At 42.9% G+C, this 18,117-nt stretch overlaps 3 protein-coding genes across 3 annotated transcripts in view; 2 read left to right on the forward strand and 1 right to left on the reverse strand.

Moving 5' to 3' along the window:
• The window catches only part of fgf5 (fibroblast growth factor 5), a 49,872-nt gene extending 38,815 nt beyond the window's left edge, over positions 1-11,057 (reverse strand). The window contains exon 1 of the mRNA XM_079515257.1: positions 10,947-11,057. Within this exon, the coding sequence (XP_079371383.1) occupies positions 10,947-11,012 (66 nt within the window). The 5' untranslated portion in view covers positions 11,013-11,057. The remainder of the gene's footprint in view (positions 1-10,946) is intronic.
• On the forward strand, positions 10,214-15,268 carry LOC306933169 (uncharacterized protein). Its single transcript, XM_079515255.1, has 2 exons — positions 10,214-10,538; positions 12,642-15,268. The coding sequence occupies exons 1-2, from the start codon at positions 10,370-10,372 to the stop codon at positions 13,481-13,483; spliced, it is 1,011 nt and encodes a 336-aa protein (XP_079371381.1). The 5' UTR covers positions 10,214-10,369; the 3' UTR covers positions 13,484-15,268.
• Positions 15,269-17,157: 1,889 nt separating this feature from the next.
• On the forward strand, positions 17,158-18,117 carry LOC306933709 (transcription initiation factor IIB-like; the record flags this gene model as incomplete). The annotated part of the gene is made up of 1 exon (XM_079516019.1): positions 17,158-18,117. The coding sequence occupies one exon, from the start codon at positions 17,158-17,160 to the stop codon at positions 18,115-18,117; it is 960 nt and encodes a 319-aa protein (XP_079372145.1).

Genomic DNA, 18,117 nt, shown 5'->3' on the forward strand with positions numbered 1-18,117 from the left:
AAAATGGTTGACAATCACATGCAGCTAGAGCCGTAAAAACCTTCTCTTATGGGGGGTCCCCGTGTCATTTTGGGGGTCCTTGACATGATAAAGTGTGATAAAGCAATGTAAATAGAAGCTATACTATTGTAAAAAAAAAATCACACCCGTGTGAACTGAGTGGTGCAACTAGACATTTATTGTTATAGTTACTGTACATTAGAACCAGGAAAGCATCTGGTTTGGCAGAATCTAGATCTTGCTAACCATAGCAACCATGCTCGTTGTTTTGGTACAAACAAACACAGGTACACGGGTACAAAGCCAGTTGTTGGAGTGGTTTGCACCACTCAAAAAGGCAATATAATATTGATAATTGCAAGGAAAGGACATACATTGACATCAAGCCTATGTAGGCCTACAGGAGTTTATTATAACTCCATGATACTGTACAGTATCATACTGTACTTGGTACACACACACACACACACACACACACACACACACACACACACACACACACACACACACACACACACACACACACACACACACACACACACATTCATGGTTTATGAATAAATAGTGTATAATGTAGGCATTATGTGTGGGTGGGTGTCTGACAACCAGGGACAACAACATTTAGCAGACCTGTAATAGACCCATATTCATCATAATTTGTGTGTGTGTGTGTGTCTGACCACACAACAACCAACGTTTCCACAGCTGGAACTATTCGGCCAAATAGTGGCAAAACAGAACAAATGCATATTCGGTTCGGTTGATTTTTTAGAACCGAAAGCGAATAGTCAAATGACCTTTAGTAACCTACTGTTTTTTGACGTGATCAAAACGTGGCTTCAAGCACGCCACACACACACACACACACACACACACACACACACACACACACACACACACACACACCTGGGTGTCACGTCATGATCGTCATGATCGCATCATGAGACATGAAAAGACAATTGTGTTTCTTATCTTATCAAACTTTTACCACCAATCACTGGACGCAACGGATTACTCACGGATTACTCACACAATACATGCCATTCAGATTCAGTTTCATTCTGGTCCCCTGCAAGACAGCGAGAAGACAAGACAGCCAGAAGACAAGACGAGAAGAGCAAAGAGAAGAAAGACACAGAAAGGTAATGTGCCTAATATACATTTTGTTATTAATCTGCTATAAACAAGAGGCCTGCATGGATATTCCATATGCCTATAGCAGCTTAAATTCACATTTAGAAAATGTTTCAGATGTCAAACATTTCTGAGATGATGGAGGATGATGGAGGATGATGGTCATGGAAGGGGAACCTTCTGAAAGCTGCATGGGCAATATAATAAAAAAAAACAGTGAAAATGACCTCTCAGTCATGCTAGTGTTAAAACTCGTCCATCTAAAAGGAATAATTATGGAGGACGAGGAGGGTATAGGCAGCCTATTGATACATCAGGGCCTAGCTCTGGTCCATAGCCCTAATCAGGGCCTATATGTTTTATTTTGAACCATTGATATATAGGTATTATATTAGCCTATTATTATTATGAATGTGATGTTTTATCTTTGGTGTAATTTGGTTTAGGCAAATTGCATGGTGTGTGTGTGTGTGTGTGTGTGTGTGTGTGTGTGTGTACGGACACTTGTTTTACATCCAAACTTGTGAAATACCAGCCTTTGGTGGAATGAATGTAAAATGGCTAATGAATGTAAAAAAGTTGGCTAAATACTGTTCTGTCTCTGTAGCTATTATGGACTGTAGCTTATTATAGACATGCGGGCAGTCTATCTATCTGGAGAAGACAATGTTTAATTTATCCTTTAGTGGCTTAAACAAAAAAAATCTGTCTATCTGTGAAGTAGTAGTATGTATGTGATCAATTATATGTATTCCTCTGTGTGTTAAGCATGTGCAGCAGTTGTATCTGGTTTGACCGTAAGCTTCTTCTGAACAGTGTTTGGATCTAATGTATTGCGCCTCTTGTGCAGATCCAAATAAAGTCATTTGAATGTGTGTGTGTGTGTGTGTGTGTGTGTGTGTGTCAGGGCTGCAAACATTGGACTGGATACTTTTATCAGGCCTGCTTTGCTTTCGCATTGTAAAATGACGCGTATAGTTTCATCCATTTCAACACAAATAGGCCTATAATACGACTGTGGCTCAAGAGGGGCGACTGTGGCTCAAGAGGTAGAGCAGGTCGTCCAATGATCCATGGGTCGGCGGTTCGAATCCCAGCTCCTCCTGGCTACATGTCAAAGTGTCCTTGGGCAAGACACTGAACCCCAAATTGCTCCCGATGTGCTGGTTGGTACCTTGCATGGCTTCCGCCGCAATCGGTGTATGAATGTGTGTGTGAATGGGTGAATGTAATGCACAATCTATGTAAAGCGCCTTGGATAAAGGTATATAAATGCACCATTTACCATTTATAATACAGAAGTTGATTTGATGACTGAAACAATGTAAGACCCATCTCTGATAATACGCATTCATTATTTAACTGAGCATCTCTGTATGATTGCATGCACTGCCCAGACGCCCCGATTAAGCTGTGGGTCTCCCCCCAGAAACCTTTTAACATAGCCGATGTAAGTTCCTGTGTTTTGGTGATGTTTGGGGCTTTGATACCAAATCCAGGAGAGAATTACAATGCAGTTGTCCTGCAGGATCCAGGGGTGTTGGCTGCCCTGGTGTGTGTGTGTGTGTGTGTGTGTGTGTGTGTGCGCGCGCGCGAGCGCGTGCGTGTGTGTGTGTGTCAAGGTCACTAATAGCTCTTTGTGTCCAAATGACAGCATGCCTGGTCTGTCTTCAACCAGCTAAATGCTTACCACTCCCTCCATAGAGCGTCGCAGTGCTGCCCCTGTTCAGAACAACAAGGGCACCAGAAGAGAATTTCCCATCCCATTTTTCCCATAGACGTTTCAAAAAGTATTTATTTAAATACCTTTAAGCCTCGGACAAAGCCAACATAGTCGAGTTGACAAATCATGACAATAAACTCTATTGGCTCCTGGTTGATGCAGAGCCAGTGGCAGATCCCCCCATACCTTCACTCTATTGGCTCCTGGTTGATGCAGAGCCAGTGGCAGATCCCCCCATACCTTCACTCTATTGGCTCCTGGTTGATGCAGAGACAGTGGCAGATCCCCCCATACCTTCACTCTATTGGCTCCTGGTTGATGCAGAGCCAGTGGCAAAACCCCCCATACCTTCACTCTATTGGCTCCTGGTTGATGCCAGTGGCAGATCCCCCCATACCTTCACTCTATTGGCTCCTGGTTGATGCAGAGCCAGTGGCAGATCCCCCCATACCTTCACTCTATTGGCTCCTGGTTGATGCAGAGCCAGTGGCAGATCCCCCCATACCTTCACTCTATTGGCTCCTGGTTGATGCAGTGCCAGTGGCAGATCCCCCCATACCTTCAAGGCCTGATGAGAAATTAAATGTCTGTGAAAAGCTGATTTGAAAGTGTTTCCTTGTGAGTGTGAAATGGCTTGTCTCCATACACAACAATGTTTCAGGGTGAATATCTGATTTGAAGTAAAGCAAGGTCATCTCTGCACACTGTAGGCTATTCAATTCTCTCCCATTGATTCAACAACACTTCACCCAGAATGAAAGGTCTCCATCCGGTTCTGATTTTATGAGAAAATAACTCAACCCATTACTTATCATACTAGTTTTTCAGGTTGGTATATTTAGGTGGTCCAGGACCAAAAGAACATTTATACTAGTCCAAAGACTCCAAACCCGTTCATCAGGGATATGACCCAATCCCTACCTCTCTCTCCCCCTCCCTCCCTCTGTGAGAGAAGAGACATTTCGCCCTCAAATTATATCAAATTAAATTATATATAGGACACACTATTAGTTAGATAAAAGTCTAAGTGACTCATATACATCTCATATTTCACCTCTTGATTGATTGATTTATTTACAGTTTGCAGAATTACAGTACATTTCAAGTACAACTCAATACAACAACTGTTAACTGTGAGTGGACGACACCATAAAGCATTACACTTGTTTACAATAGGGCCCACCATTTTCAATTCATCAAAACAATTAGAGACGTACGAATATACACAACTATAGGCAAAAGTAGCCTGTCATAGAATGTGGAATAAAAATGTAAAATGTAAATCAATGTATGTCCACAATGTATGAAGTAATGATCACAGTACACTACTCCTTCCCACAGAGGGAATCAAACAGGCTTATGTAACAGTGTAACAGGCAGCAGGAATTTATGTAACAGTGTAACAGGCAGCAGGCCTTTCCTGCAAAGGAATCTCTCTGGTCCATCATGTATAGGTTTACATTACCCTCTAGTGGCCAACCATAGCAATGGCCAAAATACCACATGTCCCTGAAACAACATGTTCGAGACATCATAATATTACACATACAGTAGCACACTCGCCTTTTGTTCTTTATTTAATCATATGCTCAATACCTCGCACACACAAAGTCTCAGATTGCTGTGCAGTTTGTCAACAAAATAAAAGTTCAAATTGCACCTCCGATGTCCTAATTGCTTGATTTAACAGCAATAATAATAATAATAACCAGTAAGACGCCTGAGGACGAGAAGCGACCTCACCCTAAAGGGTGAGGTCGCCATAAATATGTTGCGTGTCTTGAGTATACAGGGTTTGATGAGCCTGACCTGACCTGACATTCCATATGTTGATCTGACCTCACCTGGTCGGATCAACATATGGAATGTCAGGTCAGGTCAGGCTGGTCAGCTCCATATATAGAGGTCTAAGGGTGGCAGCGGTGGCAGTGTCTTGAATGTACAGGGTTTGATGAGGGCCCAGGTAGGGCCGAGCCTTAATTTCCGGGCCTGTTGAGAACTCCGGCTGCCGGCTGCACTAATAACTTTGGGGTGGGCCTGGGCACAATATATGGGGACTTTCCCCATGTATGGGGATTTTGAGTGACGAAAAACGCCCCTTGTATGGGGATTTTGAGTTACGATAAACCCAAGATTCCATAGTTAACTGGGACCTTCGGTCGCAATAAGATCACCCCAGGTAATACATTTGAATTAATTACAGATTATGTGTGTGCTTTTTAAAGGAAGACGGTGGACTGTGGAACTACAGTAGAAGAATGAAGACTCTGGTTCTCATCTTGCTGCTCCATGCTGTTGTGATAAGTGACACAGGTAGGCTAGTCTTTATAGTGTTGTTGTCACAGTCACACAAACATGTACAGTGTACAGTACACTTTATATTTAGTTATGTTTGTAATGTATATTTAGTTAAGTTTTGTTTTTAACCATCTCACAATTCATCATGAAATATTTAGAATATAAGAATATAAAATGATATAATTAAAAGATATTTGCTTACAGTAGGCTACGTACAGGTACCACTGATGACCGCTGATGATGACATCATCTACGACAATGGAGACCCCATTACAGCTGAGCCTCGGACCAGTGCTGATGATGACATCATCTACGACAATGAAGACCCCATTACAGCTGAGCGTTGGACCAGTGCTGATGATGACATCATCTACAACAATGCAGACCCCATTACAGCTGAGCCTCGGACCAGTGCTGATGATGACATCATCTACGACAATGGAGACCCCATTACAGCTGAGCGTCGGACCAGTGCTGTAATTGGCTGTAGTTTCAGGCATGGTGCTGATGTCAAAGCCACGTCTGTAATTCTGATGAAGTGTGAATCTAAACTTCTATGTGGGAAGGATGACATCATCTTCGATTCCAAGGATGCCAATGCAGCTAAGGGCCCGTTTGGGCTCTTGGAGCCAGATCTCAGCAAAAATAACTGCAGTGTCCGCATCAATGACCTCAGCATCTCCATGTCTGGATTGTATCAAATTGGAGTTACTGGGCAACGGAATGGACGCCCTCATCGAATAAACACTATACGTAAAAAGTACATCATAGTCACAGGTATGAACTATTGTTACTTTTATAGTCTGTAGCCTGTAAGCACTGTACTGAGCTGCTGGAAACATTTATTTTCACTTTTCTTTTATACACATTTGTCTTTCATGTGATTTTATAGTGAAACTTGTGCTTGTTTGCCCTCAGATGGAAGATGGAAGATGGAAAAGATGGAGTTTCTGACATACTCTGTCATACTCGTCATTGCGGTTCTGGCTGGTGTTGTGGCTCTGACTGCAATATATCATTGTATCAGGTGCAGTGTTACAATCTCTCTATAATCTCTCTATTATGTTTCATTTTTTAATTGAAACATTAAACAATATTCCTTAATCATTTAACTAAACAATATTGTTGACATGCTTTTCTCTCCCTCTCTCTCAAGATGTCTACTCAGATGCAGAAAGAGCCGCAGAGGACTGAGAGACCAGGCAGAGGCCACAGCGATGGTGATTCCTCAGCAGGTATTAACTCCACTTTGTATATCATTGATGTTTGAGACGTTTCTGAGTTGTCGTTACTAGTCTAAGCTTCCACTGAACATTTGTTTGTGAGAGGAAAGGGTTTCATCACTGACCTATACTCATATCAATTCCACATTGTTCAAAATGTTCACAGACAGGAGGACGACAAGTAGATGGTTTCGATGAGCAGACCTTCCACGGCGAAGGAGGTAAGACATCGGCAGTTGTCGACTTCCATGCGCAGTCGAACGCCATTAGACTGTGCATGACCGTGTCACAGAATGAGTTAAGAAGGGATGATGATGCACATAATAAATGTAAGATGAATGTGTCAGTAGATTTGCCATTAGGGATAAGTTTGATCTGCAATAGGGCATTCAGCACAGCAAGTGAAACAGACACACATTATGGTTAATGATAAACATGCAGCCTCAAGCACATCCAAACAGCATCAACAGGTGCTATCTATCCTAGTGAAAATTCTTACGGGGCCCTCCAATGTGTGAACCTGTGAGGCCTTTTGGGCCTTTCTTTTTAGTTTTTAAACATGCACTATTCAGCACATCTCATTGTGAGCTCCAATTAAATAATATCTCCTAACATGTTTGTTGTTCTTATTCTGTATGTCCCGTTAGTGGCCGCGGCCCTTCTCCAGACCTCCATGATGCGCCCTCCCTCCACACAGGGAGAGCTACCTCCTCCTTCTCCATCAATCACATCATCTTCTTCAACACCCCCACCCCCGCCTGCCTTTAAACCCCCGCCACCTCCCCAGTGCTTCCCTCGGCTCCAGACCTCCATGATGAGCCCTCCCTCCACACAGGGAGAGCTGCCTCCTCCTTCTCCTTCAACACCCCTGCCTGCCTTTAAACCCCTGCCAAGCCCCCGGCGCTTCCCTCGGCTCCAGACCTCCATGATGTACCCTCCCTCCACACAGGGAGAGCTGCCTCCTCCTTCTCCTTCAACACCCCCGCCTGCCTTTAAACCCCTGCCACCTCCCCAGTGCTTCCCTCGGCTCCAGACCTTCATGATGAGCCCTCCCTCCACACAGGGAGAGCTACCTCCTCCTTCTCCATCAACCACTTCTTCTTCTTCAACACCCCCGCCTGCCTTTAAACCCCCGCCACCCCCCCGGTGCTTCCCTCGGCTCCAGACCTCCATGATGTACCCTCCCTACGCACATGGAGAGCTGCCTCCTCCTGCCCCGCCACCCCCCCAGTGCATCCCTCGGCTCCAGACCTCCATGATGAGCCCTCCCTCCACACAGGGAGAGCTGCCTCCTCCTTCAACACCCCCGCCTGCCTTTAAACCCCCGCCACCCTCCCGGCGCTTCCCTCGGGTAAAGCCATGCACTCCTCCATCACCAACTGAGGATGAAGATGAGCCGTACCAGAGTTCTTATTTTTAGCCCAGCGAATGGCTGAGGGTCTCCAGTCCCACGTTTATAAATGATAGCCTGAAAAGCTTGTAGACTGGCAATTTTAACTATTCAAAAATGTTTTGCAAAATAATACAAAAAAAAAGGAAAAGAGTTTAGGGATAAGGGGTTTAGCGGTGACGAAAATGGAGCCCTGTGTATTTTGAATGTATTTTGACTGTGCCTTGATTTTTATGTTGTCTGTCTTTTGTATTTTTTCCTGTAAAGCACTTTGCGCTGCACTCGTGTCATGAAAGGTGCTCTATAAATATAGTTTATTATTATTATTATTATTAAAGGGGCATTCCACTCATTTTCAACATTTTACTATGTCATTAATATACCTTAGAGCTGTTGTGTGGAAATAATAACAAAGTCCCCCCCATTCTGTGTTTCCTAGAACTAGAGGTCTGAAAAAAATCATTAACATGGTGAAACACATCTTGATGATGTCATCAAGATGTGTTTCACCATGTTAATGATTTTTTTTCATAATTACAGTTCTAGGAAACAGAATGGGGGGGCTTTTTTATTATTTCCACACAACAGCTCTAAGGTATATTAATGACATAGTAAAATGTTGAAAATGAGTGGAATGCCCCTTTAATACAATTCAATAAATGTCCTCATGCTGTCCGTTTGCCTGAGTCCAGAGAGATAGAGACCAGAGATAATGACCAGCAGAGATACAGTCCAGAGAGATAGAGACCAGAGATAATGACCAGCAGAGATACAGTCCAGAGAGATAGAGACCAGAGATAATGACCAGCAGAGATACAGTCCAGAGAGATAGAGACCAGAGATAATGACCAGCAGAGATACAGTCCAGAGAGATAGAGACCAGAGATAATGACCAGCAGAGATAGAGACCAGAGATAATGACCAGCAGAGATACAGACCTGAGATAGAGACCAGAGATAATGACCAGCAGAGATACAGACCTGAGTCCAGAGAGATAGAGACCAGAGATAATGACCAGCAGAGATACAGAAACCTGAGTCCAGAGAGATAGAGACCAGAGATAATGACCAGCAGAGATACAGAAACCTGAGTCCAGAGAGATAGAGACCAGAGATAATGACCAGCAGAGATAGAGACCAGAGATAATGACCAGCAGAGATACAGACCTGAGCTAGAGACCAGAGATAATGACCAGCAGAGATACAGAAACCTGAGTCCAGAGAGATAGAGACCAGAGATAATGACCAGCAGAGATAGAGACCAGATATAATGACCAGCAGAGATACAGAAACCTGAGTCCAGAGAGATAGAGACCAGAGATAATGACCAGCAGAGATACAGAAACCTGAGTCCAGAGAGATAGAGACCAGAGATAATGACCAGCAGAGATAGAGACCAGAGATAATGACCAGCAGAGATACAGACCTGAGATAGAGACCAGCGATAATGACCAGCAGAGATACAGTCCAGAGAGATAGAGACCAGAGATAATGACCAGCAGAGATAGAGACCAGAGATAATGACCAGCAGAGATAGAGACCAGAGATAATGACCAGCAGAGATAGAGACCTGAGATAGAGACCAGAGATAATGACCAGCAGAGATAGAGACCAGAGATAATGACCAGCAGAGATACAGACCTGAGATAGAGACCAGAGATAATGACCAGCAGAGATACAGACCTGAGATAGAGACCAGAGATAATGACCAGCAGAGATACAGACCTGAGATAGAGACCAGAGATAATGACCAGCAGAGATACAGTCCAGAGAGATAGAGACCAGAGATAATGACCAGCAGAGATAGAGACCAGAGATAATGACCAGCAGAGATAGAGACCAGAGATAATGACCAGCAGAGATACAGACCTGAGATAGAGACCAGAGATAATGACCAGCAGAGATACAGACCTGAGATAGAGACCAGAGATAATGACCAGCAGAGATACAGACCATAGATACAGAGAGATAGAGACCAGAGATAATGACCTGCAGAGATACAGAAACCTGAAAAGATAAACTGAAAGAGAGAAAAGAAAGTGGGCAGGTTCAATACCTAAAGACGTAGGTAAATGAAAAGTATGCCAAAACAATTGGATATTTTCCATCTTTGTGTATTTTTATGTCATAAAAACACAATACAAATTTCAATGACTTCCTTTGAACGAAAATGTGCTTAGTGTTTATCTCTAAATGTTATGATGAATTGAACATGGTGGACCTTATTGTAAACAAGTGTAATGCTTTCTGGTGTCGTCCACAGTTAACAGTTTTTGTATTGAGTTGTGCTTGAAATATTCTGTAATTCTCCAAACTGTTAATAAATACTTCAATCAATGAATGCAATACTTCATACAGTAGGTGGCGGTATGCACCCTTATTGGTAGTAACCCGCCCGCCATTTAAACCGAGAGAAGAAGATACCTGACATGCGCAGAAACGTTGTCGGTCAGGAAGTGCCTGTGTTTGTTTTGATATCAGTCTTTAGTGTGTTGCAGCTCCGTTTCGTTTCAATCTCTGATAAACATCTGTCTGGTAACTCTAGTAGTTTTATCAGCACACACACATTAAAGCCAAGTCTTTACTGCTGTTAAAACCGAACATGGCTGATATAGAAACATTGAGACTGTTCGTCAATGAACGCCTGACTGCCGTCGCCGAGGACATCCTAGCTGTGTTCGTCAGAACCCTGGTCCAATACCAACAACACATAGAGCTGCAGCGAAGACACATGGATCTAATGAATGCTCCAATCAGAGCTCACGGTTCAGGTTTGTTGTTGTAACAATTTCATAATATTAATCACATTTTAATTAAGAAGAAGATGATCAGGTAATGTAATAGTGAAAATAATAATACAATTGTTGAAAGACAGAACTAGTCTGCTAGCGTGCTGCTTGCTTTTGCATGGAATATGGATATAGGCTGTATACTGTTGACATTTACAACTTTGTCAACAAAAATACTACACGCACAAATAAACAGTGCTGCTGGGGGCGGGTCTTTGCACAACCGCTCCGGCATTGGGGTGCCAGTTAGGCAAAATGCATAAACACAATTTTAGTCCCGTTTGGACAAAAGTGAAGGCAAGCCCTTCACTCAATAAACAGTAATTCAGTAAATTCACACAGAATATTATAACTAGGCAGGTAGGTACCAGTCAGTGAGAGAAAACGCACCAAGGATTCACTTCTTAGGGTTTCTCTCCTCCACCAGGATCCGATTACAGCTTGGTCTTCATTCATACAAACGCACTGCGCGGACTGTAGTAAACTCCCGACCACTGTTCTCTCCCCTGCCGTCTCTCTGTCAGGGCCATCTTGGCTACTGTTCCATTCATAAAACGGAAGGGAACGTAACGAGCGTCAGGGGGCGTGTCGCTGATCTGACGTTACTCTGTGAGTGCACGTGTGCGATAGTCTATAGATAAATATATACATGCGAAACAGCCAAACATTGAGTTCTTCAACTACCAAAGAACATTTTCTGAGAATTGGCTTATTTTTAAACATGATTGTGTACTGTGTAGTAGTGTAACTACTACCATTATGATGAATTCCTGTTCTGTTCTTTGTCTATATTTAGAAGTGTCTATTTGTACGTCTCTAAATGTTTTGATGAATTGAACATGGTGGACCCTATTGTAAACAAGTGTAATGCTTAATTGGGTCGTCCACTCACAGTTAACAGCCTTTGTATTGAGTTTGTGCTTGAAATGTACTGTAATTCTGCAAACGGTTAATACATATTTCAATCAATCAATCAATAACGATATTTATTGGCAGGATAGTAGACTTTTTTTAATTTAATCAATAACACAACTTTGAGTTGATACAATGAGTGCCTTCCAAGCTGTTTTATTCACAGTAAATGAAAAACACCGGCAGTATAGTTCCCTATGGAGACACAAATTAGACTTGTTGTGTCTCCATTGGGAACCTGATGAATTACATTTAAGATTAATTAAAAAGATCAGATTAAATTAATGGGCTAAAAATACTAGTGATCCATTGTAACCATCTAATTATAACTATCAAAATCACACCAGTGAGGGCGTGCTCTTATACATCACATTCCGTGCTCAGCCAATCAAATCATCACAAATGTCATTCCGAGCAATCACTTTTGGCGTCTTCACTTTTATCTTCAATATGTAGTACTGTACTTTGCTCAGCCAATCAAATCATTGCTATGGGGTGATCAGCCATTCAACAGCCTATGTTTGTGTTCACAAACCCGGAAAACTGGGCGTAGGAGGGGCTAGCGCCCCTCAAAAACGTTGATAATTCAGCCTCTTTTAGAGGGGCGATAGGCCCTCCTATGTCCAGCTTTTGGTGTGTGTTACACAACTTTTGTCCTAACTCCCAACACAAACATTGAATGCCACAGACAATGAATGGACAATTTTGAGTGTTTGTGTAAACACAATCATTGTGTAACGCAAACATTGAAGACGAAGGTGAGGAGTGAGGACGCAAATTCTGATTGGCCGGAATGAGATGATGCATGATGATGATGTACGATGATAAGAACGCCCCTCACTTCACATGGGTGTGATTCTTATTATTATTTAACCCATTTTGGGCGGGAACCCCTTTTGGTGTTACCATTATGTTATGCTTTAGCTATTGAAAAATAGCAGATCTACAAGCTTGTAGGTCTGCTATTTTTGAAAAATCGAAGAACCACTGACATAGAAACATAGCTTTTTCAGAAAACTGTCAATTTCAGTTACGTGCCCCTAAAGCCTGTGTTATACTTTGGCACATGACAGTGTAATTAGAATGCCCATTGAGAGTCTCTGTATGAATACATGTTATTATTTTACATAATAAGGTAATTGTAAGAGAGTAACAGATTACTGTTTATTTCAGTTTCTATTCCATTAGATCCATTTGGTAAAGATGAGGTTTCTCCTGGACAGCAGGAGAGGAGCCCCAGTCCGGTCCAGGAGGAACAGATTAAAGAAGAACAGGAGTTCCTTCAAAGACCAGAGGGGGCTGATGGGTCATCGTTGCCACTACTAGCGGTGAAAGCAGAAGGTGATGAGGAAAACAGAGAGACAGAACTTCTAGCCAGCACCTCAGCTGCTGAACACATGAAAACACAAGCTTATTATGTAGAGGACTGTGGAGGAGCATCACAACCAGCGAGTGATGTTCAGCTCCTCTCTTCACACTGTTCTGAATCTGACACCGAAGACAGTGATGTGTGGGGGGAGACCAGGGAAGATCAGACAGCTGTAAACACAATGACATCATACAAGACGCAACACGTGGAAGGACAAGGATTGTTTATGAGCAACAACCTGTCCCAGGATCTGACATCAACAAAACAAACTCTATACATGAGCAGTCCAGCCTTGGACACGTCCATTATGTGTAACATTTGTGGCAAAGTCTTTGGTAAAACGTACAACTTGAAGACTCACATGATGACGCACACAGGGGAAAAACCCTTTAGCTGTACCGTTTGTGGCAAACTGTTTAATCACAGAGGAGGTCTGAATAGACATATGATAATACACACAGGGGAGAAACGGTTTAGCTGTACAGTTTGTGGCAAAGGATTTGGTCTAAATGCAAATCTTAAAACACACATGAGGTCTCATACAGGTGAGAAACCCTTTAATTGTATAATTTGTGGCAAAGGATTTTCTGTATTTGCAAATCTGAAGAGACACATAACGACTCATACAGGGGAAATGATTATGTAAATATTACAGGACGACTGGACCCATTTTCAACCTATCTTAGTATCTTCATATAATTTGTCCTCAACTAATGCTCATGATAATATGGCACCATTTGTGTCTACTCTGTGTCTCAGAAGAGGGCTGTGGACAGCCTACCAGTGACATTATTTGGCAGTGCCAAGCCAAGGATACCTTTGTTTTACTGAGAATCAAACAGTGACTCAGGTTAGCAAAGAGCACTGGTATCTAGCATAAAAACAAAAAAACACACTATGTCGACTGTGGCAGTCAATGAGTTAATTTGTGTGTATTTGTGTAGTTGTAGTGCAATAGACAAATAACTGCGGTGTTGAGCGGCAATAATGAGAGTGCAATTACAGGGCAGCGCTCTGTGGATTTGTCTACAAGCACACTAGCACAAAACATACTCTATTGTGAGCCCCGGTTGCTCACCTACAATCAGATACTGGTACTGGTGTACTGGTGAGAAGTCAATATTTCAAAAAATCAATGGAAACAACATTTTCAGTTTGTATTTTTATTTCAGGTAGTTTCTGCTGCTGCATTTCTAGTTTGTGTTTAGATTTAATCTAATGTCTGGCTATGCAGTTGTGTTTACTGTTATACCATATATTATGGATAATACTACAAACAGGACTGTTTTAGTTAAAGATGGAGTGCTGCATTTATTTTTTTCCAGGTTTTCATGTGTTTATGAGGTGACAGTACTTCATTAGAGCCCTTGGTGTGGTTGTTATGTCATGTGTTTATGAGGTGACAGTACTTCATTAGACCCCTTGGTGTGGTTGTTATGTGCAATGATGGACCTTGACTTATTAGTGACGTCTCTATTGGGGCCAAATCAAGACTAGTCAGATCTGGCCCAGAATATCACCTGATTTCAACCAACATAAATTCTGCCCACTAAGACAGATGTCCCTGGATGAATCAGAGAGAGTCTGATAGAGGCCACATCAACTTAAGTCATATCATAACTAGTCAGATTTAGCCCAGAATAAGCTATATTATTTTAACTGGTGAAGACGTCCTGGAAATGACGTAAAGATCATCCCCATATGGACTGTGATCTGGCCTAGTCCTGAACGTCACTGGAGGACGTCATCATAATGTCATCATGACGTAATTTGGCTTGCTGGGGTATTTAGGGTTCCTTCCTGGAGGCTGAAACCTTGACAGTCAAACGTACCAATGAAAAAAAGTGATATAAGTCACAATATGATCCCTCCCCCTTCATCATACAACAGCTGTGGCTACGGCTTCAGTTCAGGTGAATAACCAGGCAAACTTAAAGAACTGGTGGGCTTGTCCACATAAAAACGACATTTCAACAAAAAATGTAAAAGATATAATGATAATACCTGATGATCATGTTTTAGAGTGAAAAGGAAATCACGACACTCCATCTTTAAGTAGACAAAGCAACCATTTAATCTGCATTTGGACACCTTCAGGTTTACACATACTGTAGATTAACATTATGTTCATGTGACACAGGGGTGGGCAACTGGCGGCCCGGGGGCCACATGCGGCCCCCACCTTCACTTAATGTGGCCCTCAGGTTAATGTCAGAATGATATAATATTGGTTTCAGCTGTTTACAATTCTACGACATGCAAACATGACCCGCTTTAATTACTTCAGTCTAAATTAGTAGCTCAATGCTTCAACACAAGTATAATTAAAGGCATTTGAAATTACATAAAAATGTTAATTTTCAGGATTCCAATTAAAAAATAGCAAAAATTCAAGATTTCAATTCGAATATAGCAAAAATAGCCGATCTACAAGCTCAAAACGCGTCGCGCTGCGACGTGTTTTGAGCTTGTAGATCGGCTATTTTTGCTACAACAGTAATATATGGCCCTAGGGAGTGAGTGTGGAAATATAGTGGCCCTCTCCATCGTCAAAGTTGCCCACCCCTGATGTGACACATGTCACAAAGACAAAGATATGTCACAAAGATTCCGCGAAGACTGACAATTTTCCTTTTGAGATTTTCTCCCGTCGTGTTCCTGGTGGAAATGAGAGAACTGTTGTAGAAAGCAGTGTTTTTTACTACAGAGAATGTTTCACTGTCACTGTACATTTTAGTGATTGTTTCACATAGAATAAAAGCAATAGAGTGAAATTCTTGCAAAATGCATTCATCTTATCTTTGTATAAAACTATAGCACGGGAGTATAGTGTACAAAATGCTATTCAACCTGCACCATTCTCCTCTGATCATACCTCCTGTCAATGAATTGGCATAACGACCCTAACCCTACTGTAACTAACGGGCAAAGTAATTGGCTACTCTAGATACTAGATTTTAGACACTCCAGAAAAATGTATGTGATCGCATAATTTACGACATAATTAGCCAAACGGTGCAGATTATCCAGGAGTATTGTGTGTACTGTGTGTGTGTGTGTATGTATGTGTATATATATATATATATATATATATATATGTATATATGTATGTATGTCTGTATGTATATGTATGTATGTTTTTAAGGGCGCATAATCGCGCACACTTCCCGCATATTTCGCAACTTACCACATAATTCACTGCGTAAAATCACATCACACTGATCACAGATTTCAAAACCTGCATAATAATTTTTTGCCCATGTGCATGTTTTTCTGGAGTGTCTAAAAATGTTTTTAAAAAGTCTGTAATGGGCATGTAAAGGTTTTATATAAAAAGTATACATCATCTGGGCTGCTCTCCAAAAATATATCCAAACCGAAATTTAGAACCAATTAATTTCACCACTTAATCTTGCTCATGTAAGTTCATAGAATAATAAAGAAGCAAGGTTTTATTTTTCTTATATATCAATAAATCGAATAAGATTCTACATAAATATTCATTGTACAATGATAGTCTGCAAAAATAGCTGATCTACAAGCTCTCAACCACACATGTACCAGGGCCGTAACTGAACAAAACACTGCATGACTGCCATGACTAAACGGCGGGTAGTCTTGGCAATGAACGCGCATCAACGTTGTTGATGCTGAAGTCATCTCACTCTCAACAAGCTGGGGAAGCATGCTGGAGAGTGAGAGTCGGTGGGTCCGGGTCCTCCTGAGCATCATGATACATTTCTTCGCCATTTCAAATACCCCAGGTTCAGAGCGCCACATATGGAGGCGGGCAGGCAGGCAGGCTTTCGAAGAAACTAAAAAAGATGCTAATGTAAAACTCCATATCTGGATATAGCTGACTTATCGTGACATCAGAGAGATGTCACAAGCATCCAGCCAAGCACTATATAAAGGCTGGTCATTACTCCTTGCGTTCAGATGCAAGCAGTATTCACTCCACTTCTTGCTTATCTCTGAGACATAGCTTCTCCAGACTATATTGCGTTCAACCGCCAAGTTCTTGTTCAACGCCCGACAGCACCTTCCGTACGAGTCAGGGTATTTGGCCTTACAACACAGGCATCGCTGCATTATATATAGATAGATATTCATATCCACTTCTTAATCACCAGGGTTGACATCTTGGTTAACTTCTTACCGGACACCACTGCATCGGGTCCTAGACTCGGACAACCAGTCCCTTTGAGTAGTATTGTATATGGTCAGAGGACGACCAACATACAGCCAGGGATAGATATTTAATTAATATATACAGTATATACTGTGTATATATATAAGAGATAAGAGAAAGGGATTGACATGGCGTCGACAAGTGGCTGCCGTCAAAAGGGCGCCAGGTCTTTTTCCAAGGTTCAGTGTAAGAACCACCCTGACGCCCAGCTGGTGGAGGACTACCGAGCAGGGGACATGATCTGCACGCAGTGTGGCCTCGTGGTGTGTGACCGCGTGATCGACGTGGGCTCGGAGTGGCGGACTTTCACCGACGAGAAAGCCACCAAAGACCCGTCCAGGGTGGGATATTCCCAGAACCCGCTTCTCAACGAGGACGACCTGTCCACCTCGATCAGCAGGGGAACGGGCGCGGCCAGCTTCGACGAGTTCGGCAACTCCAAGTACCACAACCGCCGCAACCTGAGCAGCTCGAACCGGGCCATGCTCAATGCCTTCAGAGAGATCGCCACCATGGCGGACCGCATCCACCTACCGACGGACATCGTAGACAAAACAAATTGTCTGTTCAAACAGGTTTACGAGCAGAGGATCCTGAATGGGCGCAGCAATGATGCCATCGCCTCAGCCTGCCTGTACATTGCCTGCAGACAGGACAGAGTTCCCAGAACATTCAAAGAGATCTGTGCCGTCTCCCGCATCTCCAAGAAGGAGGTCGGCCGGTGCTTCAAGCTGATCGTCAAGGCACTGAAGACCAGCGTGGACCTCATCACCACGGGGGACTTCATGTCGCGCTTCTGCACCAACCTGGGCCTGTCGAAGCAGGTGCAGATGGCCGCCACCTTCATCGCCGGGAGGATCGTGGAGTTGGACTTGTTGGCCGGCAAGAGCCCCATCTCCATCGCCGCGGCCGCCATCTACATGGCCTCCCAGGCCTCGGCCGAGAAGAAGACCCAGATAGAGATCGGAGACGTTGTCGGCGTGGCGGACGTCACGATCAAACAGTCCTACCAGCTCATTTACCCTCATGCCGCAAACCTCCTCCCTAGATTTGACACGCGCGTGGTGGACAAGCTGCCCCAACTGTGA

This window comes from Electrona antarctica, assembly GCF_951216825.1.
Source record: "Electrona antarctica genome assembly, chromosome: 12".
NCBI classification, from domain to species: domain Eukaryota; kingdom Metazoa; phylum Chordata; class Actinopteri; order Myctophiformes; family Myctophidae; genus Electrona; species Electrona antarctica.